Genomic DNA, 23,535 nt, shown 5'->3' on the forward strand with positions numbered 1-23,535 from the left:
TGCTACAAGTGTATTTACAGAGCTCATAATGATAGTGTAGATCATAATGATACGGTTGAGATCCCCGATTCGGTGGAAGTGAATGTGATTAACGTTGGTGGTGATAGTGAGTTTGAACTGGATTCTTCTGTACATGTTGATGAATTCAATAATGCAGTTATTTCAAAATTGGAAAATCCAGTATCGCCTTTGCGAAAAAAAGGAAATCTTTCCCACATGAACATCGAAACATATGTTCTTAAAAAAAAAGACAACTCGTGTCATCGTTTACTAAAGCTACTAGCCGGAAGTTAAGAAAAATATATGATACACCACTTGAGGAAGAGCAAAGCTATTTGGGTCATATGTCCAAAGAATTAAAGGATAACGTAGCTAAAGCCTTTGATAGTTGTCGGAATATTTCAGACAAGATCAAGCTCTTGACCATTATAGCTCCTATATTATCTAAATGCCAAATCTTATCTTTGTTTCCACAATTTACGGCTTACATGGTTGATAAAGCAAGAAAAATTTCTTCAAATGAAGGTAACTTTATTTTTAAAATATTCAAAATTAGATATATTTGTTGATAGTTTATTCTAAAAGCAGAAGTTTTATTGTGTAATTTTCGATTATAGGAATTTACAATGAACCAGATCGCTATAATGGACATCCATTAGAAAAAGAAATAAGTGAAATAGTCATGCAATATTTTTTGAACGATGATTTTAACTGCTCAAGACAAAGTCCTAACAAATGTGACGTTATTACTGTGATTGAACATGGGCAAAGGGTGAAAAAAGTTAAACGTTTTTTAACGAGGAGTATGAAGGAAGTATACAAAGTTTTCAAAGAAGACAATCCTAGTATAAAAATTAGCAAATCAAAATACTACTCAATGCGCCCAAAATATGTACTAATAGATCCAGTGAACGATGTATGCTTATGTATTTATTGTGCAAATTTTGATCTACTTCTCATTGCTTTGAAAAATTTTATTGGGCAAACAAGTACTAGTCTTTCGAGTATGCGCTCTGAAATGTTATCAAATGTTGTTTGTTCAGCCTCTACAGAGTCTTGTAATTTTCAAGAATGCACTTCATGCCCTGGCGCTAATGGCATCACATTCGACAAATTAAAAATTGACGAATCTGAGATAGATAGTGAAATATCATTTGCATTTTGGAGTAAAGGTACTCTAGAAATGAGAACGGTATCTATTGCTACGTTCAAGGAAGAGATTGCAGAGCATACCATCAAAATTATTTCTCACTTAAGGATTAAGGAAATACAAAGGTTAGAAATAAAATCTGAAAAAGAAGCAGTATCAAAAAACTGTCGATGGTTATTGATGCATATTGATTTTGCTGAGAATTGGACAGTAATTTTAAAAAATCCCGTTCAAGGAAACCACTGGGTAAACAAACAGATTTCAATTTTTACTGCAGTTATTTATGTAGGAAATATAGTGAAGAGTTTTGTTGTTGTCAGCGATGACCAAAAACATGATTTTTGTCATGTTTTATTAGCGATGAAAAAAATTATTGATATAATTGAAATCACAGTTAGTGAAGACAATATTGTACTGGAGTCGATCACCATATTATCGGACGGTGCTGCAAGTCATTTTAAAAATCGTTTTCAGTTGCATGAGTTTCGAAAAGGAACCATTAATAAAAAATGGATATTTTCTGCAACCGGTCATGGGAAAGGTGCTGTTGATGGTTTAGGAGGTTTAGTAAAACATTATGCAACGGTACATAATTTACGTTCCTCCGAGATCGACGCTATTTAATGTGCTGAAAAATTTGTTGAATATGTTCAAAGCTATACTACTTCAATACAGTTAATACACCTAGAATCTGAAGAACTTCAAAATTTTCGTAACGAGAAAATTAAAGATAGGAATAGTTCTATGAAATTCGATGGTATCCAAAGATGCCACATGTGGAAGTCTGAACCATCCAATGGGAAGAGCAAGTGTTTTATCGCTAGAACTGCAGTACATGAATGGATTGAGATGGAGAAAAAAGTAAAAATGACTAAAAGGAAAGTCAAGGTGTAGAAAACTTCAGCTAAAAGAGGAAAATATGGTCAAGTACATCAAAAGAAAAATAAAGTTTTATCAGGAAAAGTTAAGAAAGTGAATAACAGGCGAAAAAACAAAAAAAAAGAAAAATAAATAAAGAATAGATTCAAGATATATTAAAAAATAAATGTGAAACATTATTGGGTTTAAACATATATTTAAACCCACGTTAATGTTGTAATATTTAATTATGAGATGTTATATTTCCATATTATTTATATATATTTATATTTTATTGTTGTTTTTTTCATTAGTAAATAAAGAATATCTGTCTATCTATCTATTTCTCTTTGTCTTACATTTGTAATGAGAGCAGGCAGTAGTCTATTTCTTACTAGTACTTATCCCTCTCCCCTCTATTCTTGGTTAGGCGCAGTGGTCAGTATTGGGTGCATTGCTTTTATATGTCTAATATGTACGTCTTTGCAGCCGCCGAAGATCGTCGAATCCGACCGAGATGGCCTGAAGAGAAAGAGAAAGAACGCTACAGCTAAAGAAAGAGTGAGAGAGAGAGAGAGAGAGAGAGAGAGAGAGCTCGGGCATTTATGCAGGTTGAGACAGGTGTGCGATGCGACCAATTATTGTTTTCGTCACACGCTGCTTAATAAGTGGGCTAAGTAGGAATACTATAGCCCAGCAAGAGCGTGATTACTGGCCGCACGTTGAGCACTTTTGACTGTGACTTTTTTTTAAGAGTGTTCTTGGCCTACCTGCCAAAGAAATGCCATCTATCTTTGTTCAACTCTTCGTCGTTATTGTGTATCGCGTAATTGGTTGTAAATGGATAGTAGTCAGGCGTTCACTCGCTGGCTACTTCGTGAAGGTTTTCATGTTAGATTAAGTCGTGTTTGTTGTTCAATTAGCTTGTGTAATTTTATATTCGTGTCAATTTAATAATAAGGTGAGTTAATTTGAATAATTGAGTGGTGGTTTATTTCCTCGCCTTCTCCCCTGATTGTATTTAGAGCGAAAGTGTCTCTCTTGTACTTCCCCTTTAAAACAGGTAGCAGCGCATCAATTCTGTTACAGGTTTGTGACGAGAGCAGGCCGTGCGCCTTAAAGTATGCGCCTAACACTCGGCCTTTTTGTTTTAGCGCCACGGACGGGCCAGCGGAGCTGAGCGCAGAAAAAGTTGAGGAGCACGGAGAGAGTGAGAAAGAGAGATTAGATTAGATTAGTTCGTTTATTGCGCCAATGAGGTGGAACCCCGTCTGGCAGTTTGGAAATGTACATAACAAAATAATAACAAAATTTAAACATGATAAAAGAGGAGATGCTAGGATGAATAGTAACGCATTTAACTATATGAAGAAGATGAATTTCGTGAAAATGCATGAGTAGTATATACGGTGAGCAGCGAATTTCCAATGGCGTTAACAGTAAGCGCTAAGAGTATATATATAAAACTAAAAATAGAATAAAATATGTGAAATATAGTAAAATAAAATATATAAAGAACAATGTAAATGAGTTATCAGATAAAACAACAAAATTAACAATAATAAAAGATGACAAATAATATTAAAATAATAAAGACAATAAAGGTAATAAAGAATAATTAAAAATAATAAGAACAACAAAATACTAAAAGTAGTAAAAAATAATAAAAGTAGCAAGAGTAGTGAAGACGCGAATGGCACTTGTTTTACAGAAGGGCGGTCTGAAAAGAGGAGAGGTATAAAGGTGGATCGACGTGCGTTTGGCCAGAAAATAACCGTTCAATTAGCTATTTCATGAACCATAGGTTGATAGCGAGGTAAGTGTGGGACGATGGATAATTTTGGGAGAACGCGACTGGATTGACTCTGTTTGGTATGCGAGTGTAATCGGACAGTGCCGGCACTGGCATTAACTTTTCGCGAGTCGCCCTCTCAATCCATGCTCCAGCCTCGTAGTTTAAGAATAGATCACGGGTCCAAACCTTGAAGTCAGGGATCCGATCGATGGAGAACAGGGTCACGCTCAGTGAGTTTAGTATTCTCTGAGCAAGGGTAGCAAAGGAATGGTTCCATGCCTCAGTTCGAGGGGCCTTGTATTCAAACGCCGACGGCGGGCGGCGACCCGAGCGCCGGATAATGACGCCATCGAGCAGGACAGACAGGTTTCTAGCCAGGTAGTGCGGCGATTTTCTGGACACAACAGAGTAGGCCAGAACAGCAAGGGTTCTATACCTATTTGGGGTAAGGGATAGCCAGCCCAGGGCTAGTCTATGGTGCGTAATGTGGCTGTTTAAGGATAGAGAGGGTATAAAAAGGATCCATCCTATTACGAAGCGTACGCAACTTAGACTTGAAGCTTAGACGAGCGCTCTCCATCAAGCTGAATACAAACCACTAAGAGGTAATCGAAATGAGGGAAAGTCTGAGGGTAGTCGAGAGAGATTTCCGGTGGAAACGGAGTGAAGCCAGACAGCTGTATACCCTCCTCGTCACGCTTCTCACATGTTCTGACCAGTTTAACGTGGGAGTAAGTGTCACATCCAGATTACGAGCACTGGTAACATAGTCGAGTGGAACCTCGTTGATGGTGATCTTCACGATGTCGTTCAAGTTGATGGCCCTAACGTACTGTTCGCTGCCCAGTATCATGACATTGGTCTTGGTGAGGATAAGGGAGATACCGTTTCCTAGTACCCAATCCGCTATAGCCTGCACATCAAGCTGCACCCTCCCCAAAGCCTCCGTAAGGCTGCCGGGATGACAGTGAAGATAGACCTGCGTATCGTCGGCGTAAAGCATGTAGTTCATGAAAGAGAGAACAGATGGCAGGTCCGAGATAAAGATTGCAAATAGCAATGGTCCCAGAATACTACCCTGTGGTACTCCGGTAGCAACCCTGAGCCAATCCGAGACCCTGCCATCCTCCCCCATAACGGCCTGAAACCTATCGGTCAGATAGCTGAAGAACCATCCCAAGACAGTGTCAGACAGGCATAGGTCCCTGAGCTTGACCATCAGACGACCATGGGGGATAACGTCGAAAGCCCTGGAGAAATCCAGAAGGACGAGGATTGTAATTTTACGCTCCTCAATAGCCCTGCGGACGTCATCCAGGCCCCCCAGGAGAGCAGTCTGGGTGCTGTGAAACCGCACGAAACCCGCCTGCCGTGGATCACGTAGCTTGCGGCGGTCCAGGTAAGACGAGAGTTGTACATGAACGAGCCTCTCAAGCACCTTTGATACCTCAGATAACCTTGCTACCGGTCTGATGTCCGATAAAAAATCGGGCGAATGTACTTTGGCAAGAGGGGTGATGAGAGACTGTTTCCAGGAGGTCGGGAAGACGCCGCACAGTAATGATTTGTTGACAAGATGCGTGAGAGATGAGAGACAAGAAGAGGAGACGAGTTTAAGCATCTTGACAGACAAACCATCAGGACCGAATGTTCTGGATGTCGACGAGTTTAGTGCATCCAAGACCTCCCGGCAAGTGACCTCACGAAAATTGAATGGGGAGTGGACGTGAGGAGCGTTTGGGGGACTCGCTAAAAGGGCGTCCAAAAAGTCACATGTCAATGGAAGGGACGAGTTGACTATGTTGGCAAAGTGGGTGTTTAGCACGGCTGGGGAAAAAAATTGAAACGGGGATGGAAGAGCGCGCCTTGTGACTTCCAAGTTTCGTAACTCTCTCCATCTGGCCTTGCTGGTGGCTGTGGAAGACAGTCTGCCTGAAATGCACGAATTTTTTGCAGAGTCGAAGGCATTTGAGACATCGTTGCGTAGTCTTCGATACCCAGCGACGTCACTGCCCGAGCGAGAGGAGGATGCCAGTTTATAGGCAGCGTCACGCTTTTTCATAAGGGCAAGAATGCTCGGAGTCACCTAGGGTTTACGCCTAGAAGACAACCTGATGCACCCGAGAGGGGCTACCTCGTCAAAGGATTTCATGAGGACTTCAGTGAAAGAGTGCACCAAGTTGTCAAGGGAATACGCGTCGGCTTCGATCGACGGGTCAAAAGAGTGCTGCAGTCGTGTTGAAGATTTGCGACCAGACACGAGAGAAGGCCGCTGAGGGTCCCATTTAAGGCTGTCCACCCGATTTAACCCGCGGGACCAAATGACTCTGGTGATATGCTTGTTAGAAGCGAAGCGATAGGTGAGCGAGATGAAATCATGGCCAGCAATAAAAGGAGTATCAGACTTTCCAAATGCCTGGATAGCATTTGGGTCTTTCACTATGAAGAGGTCAAGAGTAGTATGGGAAGGGGGATTTGTATCAAGACAGTGATGTGTGGGAGCAGTGGATACGAAGTGGAGGTTGTGCAGGTCGACGAGAGATCTCAAAGCTCGAGCGTCTGACAGGGAGCTGGAACTTAGGTCCGCGTTAAAGTCACCGGTAATGATGACATTTCCGTACAGAGGGAGGTAAGTGGCCAAGCAGTTGAAAAAATGTGTGGGAGAGCAAGCAGAGGGACGTCTGTATACCACCGCCATCAAAAGCTTGGTGTTGTCGGACTTTATTTCACCTAGGATGAATTCAGGCGTGTTATCAAAAACTGGATCAGAAGTAGCTAGGAAGCTGAATTTAAGGTGAGATCTGACGTACAGACCAACACCGCCACCCTGCTTTCCAATTCGGTCAAGCCTGAAAAAATTGAAATCGGAGAGAGAGAGGTGGGAGTCAGAGATATCAGGTGAGAGGAAAGTTTCAGTAATGGCTATGACATCAAAATGTGTAGAAAGGGCTTGTGCTTCGAGAAGAGCAAAGTGACAGGGGGAATTTCGTCTGTTACTATTGATGTGGCCGACAACAAAGGAAGCAGAGGGCGGGGTATGGTCCCGGATTAGTTGGCATCATGGACCAGAAACTGGAGGAGATGAAGTTAGGATGGCTTGAGATAGCTGGGCCGGAAAGACAGACACTGTCGGGCTGAAACAACCGTCTGTTTTGCTAAGTTGCGGAGCTGGATTTTTTGGGATGAAGGCAGTAGGTCGCGATTTGACAACCTGGGGCGCGAAGTTAAGGTTGAGTGGAGCATGTCTGCGAGTGCCGATCGGAGTGGCAGCCACTGTCATGGCACCAGAGCGCGGAGCGGCCTGGGCAGGAGGCTGACCAGGAGGCAAAGGCGCGCAGGTGTCAAGGTCACTCTCCGACGTGATTGGGATCGGGGTGAAACGTGTGTTCTCCCGCATATGGACGACCATGCCCGAGACGAAAGGGCGCGCGAAACCCAGCTCACGACTGCGCGCGAGCGCCTTTACAAAGAGATTGTGGATCGGCTGCGGTAACAGCTGGCGGATGAAGACGGGATTTCCGTGACCGCACTTAAAAATGTCCCTTGCCGTCTTCCCAGCGAGCTTGCCCGAGCGCTCCAGTATGACATCACGCACCACCGTTGAGTCGATACGCACGACGAAAGTGGACGTAGTATCGGTCGGATTTGGACGAGAGCGAGTGGCAGTCCATCTTCTGGTGGCCACTATGCGACCACCAGCGTTTGGGCAGCCAATCGCCTCAAAAAGCATCCCGGCGGCATCCTCCAGCGAACCCTGGAACCCCTGCGGTAGGCCCAGAATAAGGAGCTCGGAACGATCCTTGAGACCCACCACGGACTTGAGGCTCTTCACCTCGTCTGCAACACGATTGACTTTAGTTAGAATGGAGGTCTGGGTGGCTCTGATCTCGTTCCGAAATTCAGTGAATTCATTATTCACAAAGCCAGAAAACCATGCTGGTGGTTTGTCGCCCGTGGTAGATGCCATACTATCCAGCAAGTGGGTTTGGTCCTCACTGAAGGGAGAAACAGTGGGAAGGACGGCCGATCGGTCAGCACCACAGAAGTCACTCTGGGATTCCACTCTCGACGTCTTCGATGGGAAAAGCTCGTAAGGAGATGCCTGTCTCTTACGGCCTGAGGTTTCGATAAAAGGCAAAGTACCAGCAGAAGCAGAGTCAAATTGGGTGGAAGAAGGGGATTCCAAAAAAACGCCACCGGACTGACGAGAGTTGGCTAAAACCGCGGACTGAAAAGAGCAGGCACGACAAGTAAAGGTCGCATGATCAGGATTTGAGGTTAAAGGGAAACAGTGACGATGGAAAGATCTGTCACAGGACTCGCACTGCAAGATATTAGCACCCAGATCACTCAGCGCCTCACCACACTCGGCGCATGAAGACAAGACCATTAGATAAAAGTGAAAGGTTTGAAAATTTAAAACTAGTTAAAACAAAAAATAAAAATTCATAGATTGTGTCAAAAAGTTTCCCATATCTCCTCTCCGGATCTCAAAACTAAGCAAGAAACTGTCACAAGTGAGATAGTTTAAAGGACCGATCGACACGACAAATTGAGCAGTTTGAATTTCGCGCGAAAATTTAAGTCATTGACCAGTCATAAACGGTAGTTGTGAAAAGTCTGGATTTAAAAGATTTGAAAATTGGCGCCTCAGTGGCACCAACTCAGTTAGTTAAGGATCAAAATTGGCGGGAGACACGGGAGTAAAATGATGCCATTTACAAGAGACGGTAAGGGAATTCGCAAATTAACCTAGAGATGATTGAAACGCAAAAATAAATGAGTAACTTAGACGCAAGAATGAAATGAGAGAAAATGATTGATGACGCGAACGCAGAAAAATTACATTACAAATTACGTGAAAAAGTAAGAAAGTAAACGCGAATTGACACAGTCGATAGAATAAAATTAAAATTAAGATTATAAATAAAATTGTCTAGCGTGTAGATAGCGCTAGATGAAAATACAACAGTATTAAACTAAATAAAACAAAACAAGATGTTGTAAAATAAATATAAATTAAAATAAGCTTAAAATTAAAATAGCCATCGCGATGACTGAGCGCAAGAACAAATTAAGTGAAGAGTAGTGATGCGGCGAAGAAATAGCACCGGCTATGAGGAGTCTCTCCAAGAAGATTCAAATATGTGGATAACGGTAAAAATAGTTGACACTGGTACTTAGCAGCAAAAATGTTGGAAGTGTTGCATTCGGTGAGATGTGTAGTGTGTAGTGTGTAGAGTGTAGCAGTCCTGGAGTGGAGGCTGTGTTGTTGTTTGTGTTGTTTGCAGAAGTGTATAGATCAAAACTCGTCAAAATTGGAGCATTGATGAAGGTTATGTTGTAACCAGGCAGGCGGTTTATTCATCCACTGGCCAAAAAATTGACTGAGAGCCAAGAATTTTTAGCAGGAAGCGCAGTAGCCAGCTGGACGAACTCGCCTGCAAAAATATGCCGCTCGAGGAAGTGGCAAAATTGAGAAAATGATTATTAAGGAAGAGAGCCTCAAAGACCAGTGTATCGTTACTTACCGAGAGAGAGAGAGAGAGAGAGAGAAAGAGAGCGAGCATTAGGCCTATGCAGGGATAGGCAGGTGCGCGACGCGTAATCGATAAACGGCGCGTCGCGTGCCACCTAACTAATAGGTCAGGGAGGGATAGGAGCGAGCGCCGGTGAGCGGCCGCGAGACGATCAGCGCGAGAAAAATGCATGCGCGAGCCCAATCCAGTTTTGAGCAGTGAGAAAGGAATAGAGTGTATTTGAAGACCCTTGATTGGCAGAGGAGAGTGACCAGCTTATCGTCGTTCCCGTTGAACAACTTGAGGGCAGCAGCCTTGTCAACCATCACAGCCTTCCGGGACAGCAGCTTCCACAGCTTCTACTGCTTCCGGAGACAACGATCTCGCCGCGATCGCTGCTCTCCTCGGACAAGCGACCCCGCCATCTACAGCAGCTCTTCCGGGATAGCAACCTCGCCGATTGCAGCTCTCGACCGAGTAGGCAGCAACACAACAAGGTCAAGGTTCTTTGTCTTTTTTGAATCTCTCTTTCTCCCTACACTCTCTCTCTCTCCGGTGATGCGACGACCGGTGCGCATTTAATAAGATAGCCAGGCATTCACGTGCCAGGTTAAAAGTGCCATTAGCTATTAGTTAGGATGGACCGTGAAATATTCATTTGTGATTATCGTAAATCGTTTCTTTGTTCTATTTCGTAGTTAGTTGGTTAATAACTTCGATTATATTATGCGCGCGTATGTTTAATGTAAATAGTTATTGATAATAATAGGTTGTAAGTTTAATTTGATTTCTGTCTTTATATAATTTATTTATTGACCTCCCTTCTCTTTTCTCCCTCAATTGCCGTGAGCGAAAGTACCTCACTTACCCCGCAAAAGAATTGGTGACAACGAGAGAATTTTGTCACACGTTAGTGTTTGAAAAGTGGGTGATCTTCTATCGAAACTGTCTACGAAAATAGCAGCCTTTATTATTATTATTTTGATAATTTTGGGTGCCCATCGCTTTTAGCGTAATAGGTTGAACATCTTTGTGAAAATTGCTGAGGTGTCCTGAAACTTTACGAGTCCGCGCCACACGTGTTTTCCGATTGCATTTAGAGCGATCGAATATTAGTGAGTTATCGGTGCATTTTTGTTTCGTTTCTCTAAAAAGTGAGCATCATCGGCTCCTCGACTAACTTCAAGTAGTAAAAAAACACACACCGATTCGCAGCATATAATACACGTTTTCCACATCTTGTTGCTTCAAATAGAATATAATTTTTTATTTAATTTAGTGTCTTTATTTTACTATCTTACCCCAACTAATCCAACATTGCCAATATTTTAAATTTAGGCTAGAAAATGATAGGATAAGAATAATTTTGTCAATATATACATGTTCTAGTAATAGTTCAAGTTGCTTGATAATAATACAAAAACTTATTACTTCTGAAATCATCGAAGTTCAGTCTGTCGCCTCGCCGCATTCTGAAAAAGACGTAGAATATTTCCATCGCTCCTTTTCCGAATTACAGAATAGCGATAGACTAGTTAAATGTAAATATCAATTTTATATCTATGTATTCAAACACAAACTGATATTTGTACATGTATTTGATTTCCTAACTCTCTCTTTAGGAAATGGCTCATTCTACATTTATATTTACGTATAGAAAATCATCTTTGAAACTCTCAACATTAAACATAATACTCTAATTCAATTTTTTATTTATTCGGTTACAACATTAGCGAAACAGAAAAGTTCTTTTTGTATGTTTCGCAGTCAACATAAAAAGTTATTGGTTAGTCATTGCTATAGATTTTTGTATAATTAATATGAATAATTATGTTATAATGTACCTTTCCACATAAATAAACTTCAGGTGAATTCTGTGTATGCTGTTTTTGAATGAAGGTATTTGGACTTATAGGTGAGTTTGGAGAAGGTTGAGCCCATTGACTACTGGTGCATAGTTGACTAGGACGTTTGACTCTATTTTCTTGACGTCGTCTTTCATGTCGCACAGCTACAGCAGGCATGGCCCCTATCATTCTGAAAATGGAAGATGTTTTTCAAAATGACCTAATATCATTAATGAGATTTGTATTGCAATTATCTAGTTTGATTCCATTCATTGAATTTTGTGATAATACCATCCAACTCAATTAAATTTTATCGCAAATAATCTTCAACGCAGTGTTCAAGATATTTAAATTGAAATTTATTAGAAATATTTAGGAATGAAAGAGTAAATAATAATATAGCAAAATAAAATAGAAAAAAGTAAAAAATAAAATAGAAAAAAGAGCTGCAATGAGAGCAGTAATTATGTGGATCGGGCTAATTATGTACGATTGACAGAGTTAGAAACTATTTACTTTTTTTGTCTTCCCATACAGAAGAATGTCCTCATGTTATCGTGCTTTTCAGTGGCTAAATCGTGGAAAATCATGATAGAATTTATATGAGATTTACCTGTTGCTCGCTGAATGCATGATACTGTATACCATCAATCGACTCCTATAAGTCTTTTAAAAATTTATACTTAGGCTGATTAAGCGACTGAGTAGACATATACGTTTTCAAATATAAGTCCATTAGGATGAGTGACTAATGTTAACAAACAATTAGTTTTCCCATAGTTACTAGATCCACAGAAAATGGTTCTTATACTATCAGATAGTAGTTTATCATGTCTTTTTTCTTATTTTCCCGTCTCCACCACCCCATCGAAATTTGACTTGAAGCTAAGCGGCTGTTCTTTGAAGTCCATCTTTTTTACACGTCATGAATTCAACAACGATTAAATTCATCAGCTATTAAATGACTATTTATATATTTTTAGTTTTATTAAGACCTATAACAAGAAAATGGACGACATTCTGAGCATTAATTCAGGTGTCGCCTTCGATAAGTCTATTGCTCATTACGACGTCCGTACACATCAGCCTTATTCATTATCACAATTCGATAATAGCGATGAAATTCATATAGCAATTGAACATCAGAATTTATGCTTATTACCATCTCGTAGTATGATTCATATATGTGGTTGATTAACATAAGATGATAGACGAAGAACAGAAATAAATACCGTATTTGTGAATCTCTCTGTCATTTATTTGACGAAATACGTTACGAATTTAATGCAATTAAGATAGATAAAGCAAAATATGTTGGTTTGACAAGTTTTATCAAGAATTGATTTTCACTTAATCCTAGTCAGAGTTCAATTGATGAAAATGTAGGATGATTTGGAAATAATACGGTTAAAACTACAAATAATAATGATGGCGATTTTGACGTTACTATTTCACTTATTGTTAGTATATTACTAGGATTTGATGAAGACTATTAAAAAATCGTTGTAAATGTCAAGCATGGACTTATTCTTACAAGATCAAGAAATAACATGAATGTTGCTAAAGTTAGTCCAACAGGAGTCCAGCTACTGTTGAATGATTGAAAGTTTGACTAAAATAGAATGGCTGATGTCTAATGTAATAGTGGCTGACAGGGGAAAAATGATAAAGCAATAACGATGGCATATCATACTTAGGAGCTGTATGAGTATCCAAAATTACCTATCACATCAAAACATGTTTGAAGTGTGAAAACTTCTAGTCAATTGGAAAAGCCTCACTTTGTCATTTTAGCCTTTTAGACAAATCGAAAAAATAATTTTTGTGCTTATGCTAGTAAACTTAATCACTATATTATCAATAATGTAAAACTATTTCTCAATTCTCAATACTAATGTACTCGTATGTATGCTAATTTTCAAACCGCTTACTATAGAAAAGAAAATGAGCCATTGCTCAACAAGAATGATTTTATCAATAATATTCCTCTAATAGTTATTGCTTACTCAAAATCGAATGAATCAATCAAGACTGCACCTGTTGATGTACGTCTTGAATTTGATAAGAGATGATTTTCCTGACAATACTGCTGTTTACTGCTTCATTCTTCGTGATTGAATTGTACAATACAATTCGATAAGTGACGATGTGAAAAAATTAATGTAGTATATATAACTAATAAAAGAAAAGAATTATACAATATAAATGTACATTTTCGCTCAAAAAGATTCGGCCACCTAAACTGAAAATTGTATATTGTCATTTTAAAGGATTTTCTGTTACTTTTCAGCCTATGTAGAAGTTAGAATGCATTTAAATTAGTTTCTCTATTAATGTATCAGAATTGAAGGATTCAGAAAAGAAAAAATTATTTAGGACACGTTTAGGTACCATGCCTTTTTGTAAAAAATATTATGTAATAAATCGACTACAAGTATTTAAAAGGTATTTTCAATACTTTTCTAATGCCACCTGGTATTACTCTCTAGTATTTTTTTAAGTAAAGTCAAAACGATTTTTGTTAATATTAAAAATCACTTTTAAAACAAAGTTAAATAGCTTGAAAATTTCGATTTATAGAGAAAATTTACGGTACAGATAATGTTGAAAAATGTTCTGGAAGGTGTATAAAAGATACATTTTTCGATAATATTTGACTGATGGATTTTTTCATATTTTTATTTTCAGATTTAGATCATCAAATGATTACGATCTCTTATCACTGTAAACTTTACTTACTCAAAACGAACAGAAATTTGAACATAAATAAAAATATTCCATGGTAATTCACATCGGAGGACTATTCTATTTGTAAGACTGCTGACATATAAACATTCGTTAGATTCATAAATTTTGAAATTTTCTACTTTTTTTCTACGAAAATTCTATGCAAAGTTCTTCAATAGGAATGGAAAAGACCAAAAATCACTCTTGAAATGCATTCTGAAATTGTCTTTCTACATAAAAGTGGAAAAAATAATCGGGCAATTGTAAACATTTTGGGAATAGCGAGAATTACTGTTAATTATAATGTGTTAAAGTTTTGAAAAACATAAAGCGTGAAGAATAAAAAAAATATTAATAGATCAAGAAAAACAACTATATCAAGAGATAATTACATTGCGTGCCATAGTATTAGAAATCGATCCAATTCGATCAATTGTGCTCTGAAACCAACGAACACGTTGACAATAAAATAAGTGTTTCTACGGTATAACGGTCCTATCTATGACCTTCTAGGCTATTTTCTCATTTTAACTGTATTACTGCAACCCACTAAACTCGCAAATAGAAGTCATAGTGAGGATTATCAGTTAGTTAGTTAATTGACTTATAAAGGATTATTATGAGGCAAAGGAATAGATATTAAATAGCTCTAAAATGAGCTCGTTCTTAATAATCAATGAATATTAATTTGATTAACTCTTCAATAAGGTTTCAACTTACTATTATGGATTTTTATCAATGGAGAGTTAAGGTAATTGTAACACGCTGGCTGTCTCGAGATACTGCGTTTTTTTACTAGACCGAAGCGGTTTTAAGGCTAAGTGATGGCGTTGCAAGCAAAGTAATGGTACTGTAGGCAGCGGTATCAATGGTGCAGAAGGTGGAGGGGATAGCTAGAATGAAAAGCAAGGGGCTGGAGTTAATAGACTGTAATGCTCTCTGCAATATTTATGAAAACTGTAAATGTTAGAATTTTAAAGAAAGGGTTTTATATACATCAGTAAATCGAGAAAATAGTCATTGTTGGTTTGAGATACGATACAGTTCACATGTCTCGAAGAACAATTGGATTCATACTCTAAGAATGGACTGTATTTCACGATGTATAAGGCTTTGAGGGTCCTGATGTACAAGGGTTCATTTATTTACTGGCATGTCCTGCTACTTACACTACAGTAATACTCTATAGACCTCCGTATTATTAGTGCAAACTTCCTAGTGAATATCAAAATGTTAATAAATTGCTGGAAATACATCATCATGGTATTTATTGATTTAATTATTGTTATTTGAATAACGAATTACATACCTCTATAACAATTTGTGACGGAGAATCTCGGCTAGGCCGATCTCGTCCGTTTAGCTCTCGCAAATGTCCGCGCGCTACACCAGCTTGAGAGTGTGTGCGTTTGGTACACACACTCACGCTTGGACCTTTTATTTACGAGGTACTGAACACAGGCTAAGCTGACGACTGGAGCGATGCAGATGGCGCACAAGAAAAGAGAGAGAGAGAGAGAGCGCTCGAATTGCGGATCGTCGCGGAAAATTGGAGAGAGTCTCTGCTAAGCTATGAGCAGAGGAGGTCGCGCGCGCGGATAAAACCGAGAGGTCACGGTTTTCCAAGTTGGTCCCGCGACATCGCCGACGTTGTATTCGTTTTCGGAGACACGCTCAGTACGCGGACGAGTAATAGAGCGAGACAACAAACATCAGTCAGACGGCCAGTGAGGGCCACACCAGTGACATCACACTGTGGAGCGCTCTAGCCGTCGGAGAGGCTGAAGGTCGAGGTCGGTGCCATGTTTTTCTCTTGATTCTCTCTCTCTTGCATGTTTGGGCGCTAGCTTATGGGTGGTAGCACGGCAGACCTACTGGCTACCCGTTGATAGTTTAACGGCGGAAAGCGTTTGTCGGGTATTTATTGTAATATTTAGTTTTAACAAGGGAATCGGCAGGCTGACCAGCCACCGATTCACCTTCGCGTTCGCGTTTGTTTTTGTGCCGCTCGTAGTGTATAAGTACATGGTCGCCGTATTGTAATCGATTGTTGACAAGTAAAAGACTAGTATATTAATCCCCTGTTATGTTTATTCGCCACTGTATCACTCCTCATCCCGATTTCGAATCTGTGCGATTATGTTCGACGCGTTATTTAGTCGGGGGCAGTGTTCGGTGAGCAGTCCGATGCAGCCTACACTGCGGCAAAACCCCAACACCCAGACCCAGATGAATACAGGGGGCATAGGTGACAACTTGCGGACTGCCCCATCATTTCAGGCGCCAGCGCAGGCTGCGAGGCGCCAACAAAATACAATGACCGGGCAGGATCGGGCCAACTTCCAAGGGAGATGCTATGGCTGCAACGGAGAGGGCCATCGAATCTCTGAGTGCCCTAGTTCCGGCCGAGACCAGCATAACCAGGCGCAGTGAGGCCCAATTTGCTTCAGATGCCAGCAGCCAGGACACTATGCCCCGGGTTGCCCTCTGAGTCGATCGAGATAATCGTGCAAAAATTGCCTGGCGCCGAACTATACGTTCCGCACCTGCGCAAATTGCGAACCAATACGTAGGCTGGTGGAAAACTGGTCTGCGGGGAATGGTGGCCCAACGCTCTCGGCGATGATTAGCAGTAGGCTGCAGAATTCGGGTACGACGAACTCGACTTAAAGGTACGAGTTCAGGAGTGGGAGGGGACGGAGACGGACGGAGAATATTGGGTAGAGCTCGAAGAAGGTCTTGAGAGCCGTTGGCAAGTAACTGACGATGGGGAATGCCAAGACATGCACAATGGGCAGGAGAGCGGGTGGCGCCGGCCGAGGGAGGCAGGGCCCACCGGCGAGCCATCGTGGAAAACCATCCACTACTCATACTGGTCATTGGCGGCAAACCGTACAGCGCTCTGTTCGATACAGGGGCACAAGTATCGGTCATGGGCCGCCGGATCACGCAAGATTTTCGAGCTCGAGTGCAGAGAATCTCTGGTGTGGTGAACGGCTTCTCGGGCACATCAGTCGGCATGCTGGGGAAGCTACGACTGGTAATTGAGATCGACACAGTGGTCCGGTCAATTGAGGCATATGCGTGCGAGCAGGATTTGCAGTACGATATGTTTCTAGGACAGGACTTCATGCGCGCGTTTGGATTCCGGATAGATGCCAGGGAGGACGCATGGAGTGTCGAGAGTTGGGAGATGTGGTACCACTTTGCGCAGAGAGTGGGAGACCGCATATACTTTCCCGACCAACCGAAAAACCTGAGTTTGGCTGCGGAAGTGGGAGGACTTTCGACACTACAGGAGCCCCAGCGACTACAAATTAAGGCGCTGGTGCGACGGGTGGTGCCGAAGGAGTCACCTGCGCAGACGGACTTGATCGAGCATGTCATCGATGTACAAGGTACTAGGCCGATCAAGACACCCATGCGCAGGTACTCCCCGCAGGTCACAGCGTTTATCAGCCAGGAGATTGAGGATTGACCAAAAAGGGGTTGATCCGTCCGTCTCAAAGCGAGTGGTGTAGCGCATCGGTAGTCGTTAAAAAGCACGATGGAACAACCGGTGAACAAACGCACTCGCATCGACGCTTATCCGATGCTGGAGGTAGATGTAATACTCGATAGTTTGCGAGGGGCCTGGTACATTTCCAAAATTGACCTGAAGAGTGCTTATCTTCAAGTGCCCTTGCAAGAAGATGACAAGAAATACACGGCGTTTGGAGCGCCGGGCTGCGGTCTTTGGGAATGTAACCGGATGATCTTTGAGTTGGTCAATGACCCTGCAACCTTTATGCGCTTGATGGACGCACTGTTTGGATCAGACTTTGAGCCACCTCGATGACGTGATTATAGTCACAGAAACGTTCCAGGACCACTTGGTATGGCTCGAGAACACTTCGAACAACAGCAAGCGTTTGATTCGCTGAAACAAGTGTTGACTGAAGCCCCAGTGTTAGTGTGTCCGGATTTTAACCGGATGTTCTATGAGCACTGCGACGCGTCGTCCTATGCACTCGGAGCTTGTCTGATGCAGAAGGACGACGTGGGGTACGACCATCCGGTATGCTACGCGAGCCGCACACTGAACCAACACGAGAGGAACTACACCGTGTCAGAGCTCGAATATCTCGCTTTGCTGTTCGGCATTCATAAGTTCAAGCCGTATATCGACGGCGCGCATTTTACTGCAATCACCGATCATACGGCTCTGACTTGGTTGAAAAATAAGAAAGATTCTTCGGGGCGTCTGGCTCGCTGAATCCTTGAGCTACAGCAATGGGATTTCGAGCTGGTGTATCACAAAGGGGCATTTTACCATGTTGCGGACGCATTGTCTCGTGGGATGGGGGCCCAGGAGGACATAGCAGCGTTTGAAAACATCGCCGACTCGTGGTACCTCCAATGATTGAGAGATGTGGAGACGAGACCATAGAAGTTCCAGCAGTGGAAAATCGAGGTTGGAATGCTGTACAAATATGGTACCAGTGAACTCCTGGACCCAGTAACCCATAAGGAGCAGTGCTGACGACTCGTCGTACCGGAGGAGCGTCAATCACGTGTCATGCAGGATGCTCATTGCGAACCGCCTGCGGGACATCTTGGTCGCGAGAAGACGTATGACCGCATCGCTCGAGAGTATTTTTGGTCGGGTATGTGGTACGATGTGCAGAAGTTTCTGCAGTCATGCCAACTATGCCAGCGTTACAAAGGTGGACCGGATGTATCGTAGGGTTTAATAAGCAAGCGAATGGTTGAACGTCCGTGGCAATGAATGCCACGGACGTCATCGTACTACCCCGCAGTAAGAAACGGTATAAATACCTGGCGGTATTCCAAGACCTATTCACTAAATGGATGGAGTTCAAGGCACTCACAGTCGCTGTCGGAAAGTCCTTGGGGAATGCCCTTGAAGAGCTAATCCTATTCAGATGGGAGGTCCACGATTACCTGGTAAGCGACAGTGGTAAGAACTACTATAGGGCCGATCTCAAAGGCATCCTCAAGGAGTACGGGATTGAACATGTGCCTTGCCCACCCTACCACCAACAGGCCGATTTCTGCTAGCGAGTTTATGATCACCGTGCCCGGCCAAAAGCTTACGCAGAGAGGTGGCGTCTTTCTTCCGAGGAATGGGCTGACTGCATGAATCGCCTGAATGCGCTGCGAAGCCTCGTGCTTAGGCACATTGAGCAGGCACAGAGCAAACAAAAGAGGCATCAAAACCGCAGCCGTCGGTTTGCCCAGTTCCGAGAGAGGGACATGGTATAGCGAAGGTCGCACACCCTCTCTAACGCGGCCAAGGGCAGGAACGCGAAGTTAGATCCCTCGTACATCGGGCCGTACAAAGTGTTAGAGGTGCTGTCCCCGGAATTGTATATTCTGAAGACGGATAGCAAGAAGCAGGTAGATTGTGTGCAAGTGAAGGAGTTAAAGCGGTATGTCCCGCCGCGAAGAGAGTGCTAGAACATCAGAGAGAGAAGAAAACGCATACGATCGGTAACCTAGGGGGAGGGTTACTAATGAGGTAACTCTGACAGACCACTGCACGGCCCCCCAACCCAAGGAGTATCTTTTCTCCTCTTAATGTGTAGTGCATAGCAACTCCTGTACTAACATGGTGGAGGAAATCTCTTCGCTCAAGACCTACTAACTTAATTTCGAGAGGGGTACGGTGGAGGGGCTTAACCTTGTCTTTTGTATGTTTGCAGGAGATCCCCGACATGAACTTGGAGGAGGAGATCGGCCATCTTCAAGTGCTGGTGGGCCCGGATTAAGGGCGGGATGTGATGGCGCCCGCATAGTATTCGGAGGGTTTGGGAGCGGCCGCAGCCGGCAGTCATGCCGCTATGGCTCCACCGTCTATGGACCCTCCTGAGGTGCGGTAGCCTGCCCCCCCGCCCCGGGCCTGATGAGCAGAACCCGGATGGGGACTCTGACTCTACTCCCGAGTCAGCCGCGGATGCGACGGACGAGGCCAGTGGTGGCGCGCCTTCGGCGTCGCAGGCCGCTGTGCCACTTTCCCCGCACCTGGAACGGCAGGCTCGGGAGCAGCGGGAGAAGGAGGCCCTCAAGGCTAACTTTGTTTCACTAGAGTCGGTGTCCTATCCGGGCCGGGCCGAGTGGGACAACCATCTCAACACCGGCCCAGCTCGTCAGGCGCTTCCGCTCCAGTAGGCGCTGGCCAATCTGGCATCCTGCGGACCGCCGGCCCGCGCTCGGATTGGGCGCACCTACGCTGGGGCGGCCAAGGGCCTCCAAACTGCCCGCATCCGGGATCTGCAAACCCGTGTAGAACCGGGCACCCCGGGTCTGCGGTTTGGAGCGGCAGCAAGGGAGGACGATGGCCCCCTATCGACGGTCCGGGAGGAACCCCTGGTTTCGAAGCGCACCCCGAGGCGGGAGGTAGAAATCCCCCTCGAGGTGCAGTTCCTTCCAGCGTCGACTGAGCCGGAGGAAAGGTCGCGTAGAGTGCTCCTGCCGATGCGGCCCGGCGGTCGGGGCCTTCCGCCCCCCCCCCCGGGGTACCAAGATAAGGACGTCTCGGAACCCTCGAGGAAGAAGAAAGCTGGGCGGCGCCCCAACTTCTCCACGGACGTAGAGTTCCGCTACGTCGGTGATAGCCCTCTCCCGCAGGAGGTTTCGACTGCGAGGGTAGAGGTTGTGAGCCGATGTAAGGCGGAGAAGTTGGGCGAACCCAGGGGAGAACCCGGACAAATCTGGCCCCATGGAAATGGAGAGCCCCGGGCTGACCTCGCCCCCGGGACCGGAGTTGGTGGCGAAGGCCGGACCAGCACCAGGCCGAACGCCGTGCCAGGTCTCCTCGCGCTATCAAGCACTGGAACATTACGCCGAGAGGATGGCGGGAACCACCACCTCCACGGTGTTGTCGCCGGCGTCGACGAGGACGTCGCCACCACCATCGGTGACAGCGGTGGCGCCACTATCGGTGCCCTCGGCAGCCATGCCGACAGTGGCATCGGTAACCATACCATCTCTGGCGCCACCCGAACCGTCGACGTCATCGCCGCCCTCTCCGCCTTGGCAAATCTTGCCGGGATGTCGATCGGGGACCGGCTGTGTTTCGTCGCTGAGGCGAGCGAGCTCTCGCAGCTACCGTCAGGAAGATCGGTAAGACGGGGAAGCGACGAGGTAAGTCATGTCTGATTTTGTTTGGTTTATTCTTTTGTTTTATTTACGTTCACTTTGGTTCCCGTTTATTTGTTTTAAGTTGATTCTTTCCTTTATTATTATTTTCTTTAAGGTGGTGGAGTTTCTCTGACGACGGTTCGGGAGGTGGTTTTTATTTTTTTTTTTATTTCCGCTCGTTTATTGTCTTTTCCTATTGCTATTATTATTATTTAATATTATTTTAATTTGGTTTAACTCGTTCTGGCGTCCTCCTAGATCGCGTATGGCGTCCGGACGGTGAGAGCGGGGGAACAGCCCCCGATCCTGGCGAAAGAATCGGTTGCTTTGGGGGGGGGGGCTGTAACGGAGAATCACATCGGGCTCTCACTGATCTTCGTGCGCCTTGCCGAGCTGAGAGTGTGTGCTAGTTGAGCACACTCTAATCTCTCTATCCTTGTTGCTCCCTTTCTTGAGGTGCGACGGCAGCGGCGGTGATTGGAGGGAGCCGACGAGGAGAGCGCAGTGTGAGAGAGAGAGACGGAAGATAGGGGAGAGCCAACGAGTTGTCGGCAGACCTGCGCGCGCACCTCGCTGGCGAGAAGAGGAAAATTCGGTAGTAGCTTTAGATAGCCCGACGGATCGCCGCGCGCAAACTTTTTCCATCGCTTTCTTCTGGTTTTTGGGTTTTCCCGTACCCTCGCCGAAGACTTTTTCGTGGATACGTGCCCGGTGTGCGGAGTGACAGTTTTCTGATGTGTTTTCCGAGAGTGCAGTGAGGCCAGCACCGGTACACGTGGGCAACCGGCAAGGTGACGCGGGTGTGTGCGCGCGTGCGACCATTGTGTAAGCCACGGTGAGTGAGGCCTTCTTTCTAACCTCCCACGGAGGACGAGGCAGTGTGTAACACACACACACACATACATACTCATCGTTCGCTAGTCCACACACACGCATATATCCCGAGGCTTCAATCACAACACAAAAGTATAACATCGACAACAACGAAACAACAATAGAACAACAGCAAAGTAACAACAGAACAACAATAGAACAACACCAGAACAAGAACACACACACCAATAACAAGAACATCGCTGCACCACGATTAATCGAAACCTGGGTGCGAAAGAATGTTTACAAAGGAGTTTCTTTGTTTCCGCAGTTTGCCCTCTTCGACGAGACCAAGGACGAGCGGAACGATTTGGAGTCAGCGGTAGGCAAGGTCGGTGCGGTGTTTTCTCTTTTTCTCTCTCTCTCACTATCCGAGGCGTCAACTAAACATCGCGTAGCTCAGCAGCTCTGCCGGCTACGAGTCTACGACTTTAGTTTGTCCGGTCGGTTTGCTAATCTGTATGCGAGCGTGTTTCTCTTAGACTATTTTTCCTTGATCGGGTAATCAGCGGTTCGGTGAGCAGCCTTGCAGCCGATCCGCTGTGAGCTCCTGTCTACTTTGAATTACAGTGGCGATATATTATTTGAATTTTCTTGATTTTGTGTTATTGTTATTTTGTATATTCTTGATTTTGTATTATTAGTATTATTTTGTATTATCTTTATTTTGCATTCTTTTATTACTTTGAATTTTCTTACATTTTGTATTCTGTTTATTTTATGATTTTGTATTTTTCCTTTTTTTAGATTTTCTGATTATTTTGCGTTCCATTCATTTTGACCGTTTTTGATTATTTGTTCGCTGGTAAATTTAGCTGCTTTTGTTTCTTTTATTGTTACCATTAAAGTTGTTGTTATCTCGAACCTGACTTAATCAATCTACCCGCAATCACTCCTGATCCAGTGTTCGACGATCCGCGTGCCATTAACGTGGGTGCTCGACGCGTTATCCAGTCGTGGGTACGTTTCTGCTTCCCGAATCCTCTCGTTTAAATAATTTGTACGGGCGGTCACGAGCCATTCATAGAAGGACGACCGAAATTCTCCGTTACATGGCATCCCTTGTGGGGAATTCACGACGCGCATAAGATTTTGTGGATGAAGTTCGATTGAAGAGTGATAGTTGCTCGGACACGCGATTGAGTCGGATGATCGGGGGATTGTACGATTGCGATTCATATGCGCGGGCGCGGTATCATCGTGAGGACGAGTTTTTCTCCTAGGGTGGAGGTGAGCTTCATTAGGTAACCGAAGTGTATCGTGGTTGCCTGAGTGCAGGGGCACTTTGAGCTCGCATAGTTGTGTGGTGCAGCCGTTGCGGTGTGCAGTATCTCAGTTGACGACGATCGGACGGGGCGCGTACGCTGTGAGTGCGCAGGGGCTGAGTAGGTAACAGTCTGCACTAGGGTGTGCGCATGTGGCTCAAGCACGTGCGCAGTAAAGTTTGAGCCTGGTTATCAACTGAGACGTGTCACTGCGGTGCGTGGTGCCTGGGGCACTGCTGCACAGGGCCGAGCGGGTACTACTGGAGCTAGGGAAAGGCCCATCCTGCGGGGTAGTATTTTTTTAGGATTTCTAGGTTGCTTTTCCGAGGTTTGTGGGTTGGTTGATACGTTGAGTCCC

General features: G+C 44.0%; 1 protein-coding gene across 1 annotated transcript in view; it reads right to left on the reverse strand.

Moving 5' to 3' along the window:
• LOC131673252 (uncharacterized) overlaps window positions 1–23,535 on the reverse strand; it is a 1,160,519-nt gene that overhangs the window by 357,377 nt on the left and 779,607 nt on the right. Inside the window, exon 4 of the mRNA XM_058951130.1 lies at window positions 11,167–11,359. Within this exon, the coding sequence (XP_058807113.1) occupies window positions 11,167–11,358 (192 nt within the window). The 5' untranslated portion in view covers window position 11,359. The remainder of the gene's footprint in view (window positions 1–11,166; window positions 11,360–23,535) is intronic.

Source organism: Phymastichus coffea, unplaced genomic scaffold, assembly GCF_024137745.1.
Source record: "Phymastichus coffea isolate CEN01 unplaced genomic scaffold, Cenicafe_Pcof_1.1 PCOF00013, whole genome shotgun sequence".
NCBI classification, from domain to species: Eukaryota; Metazoa; Arthropoda; class Insecta; order Hymenoptera; family Eulophidae; genus Phymastichus; species Phymastichus coffea.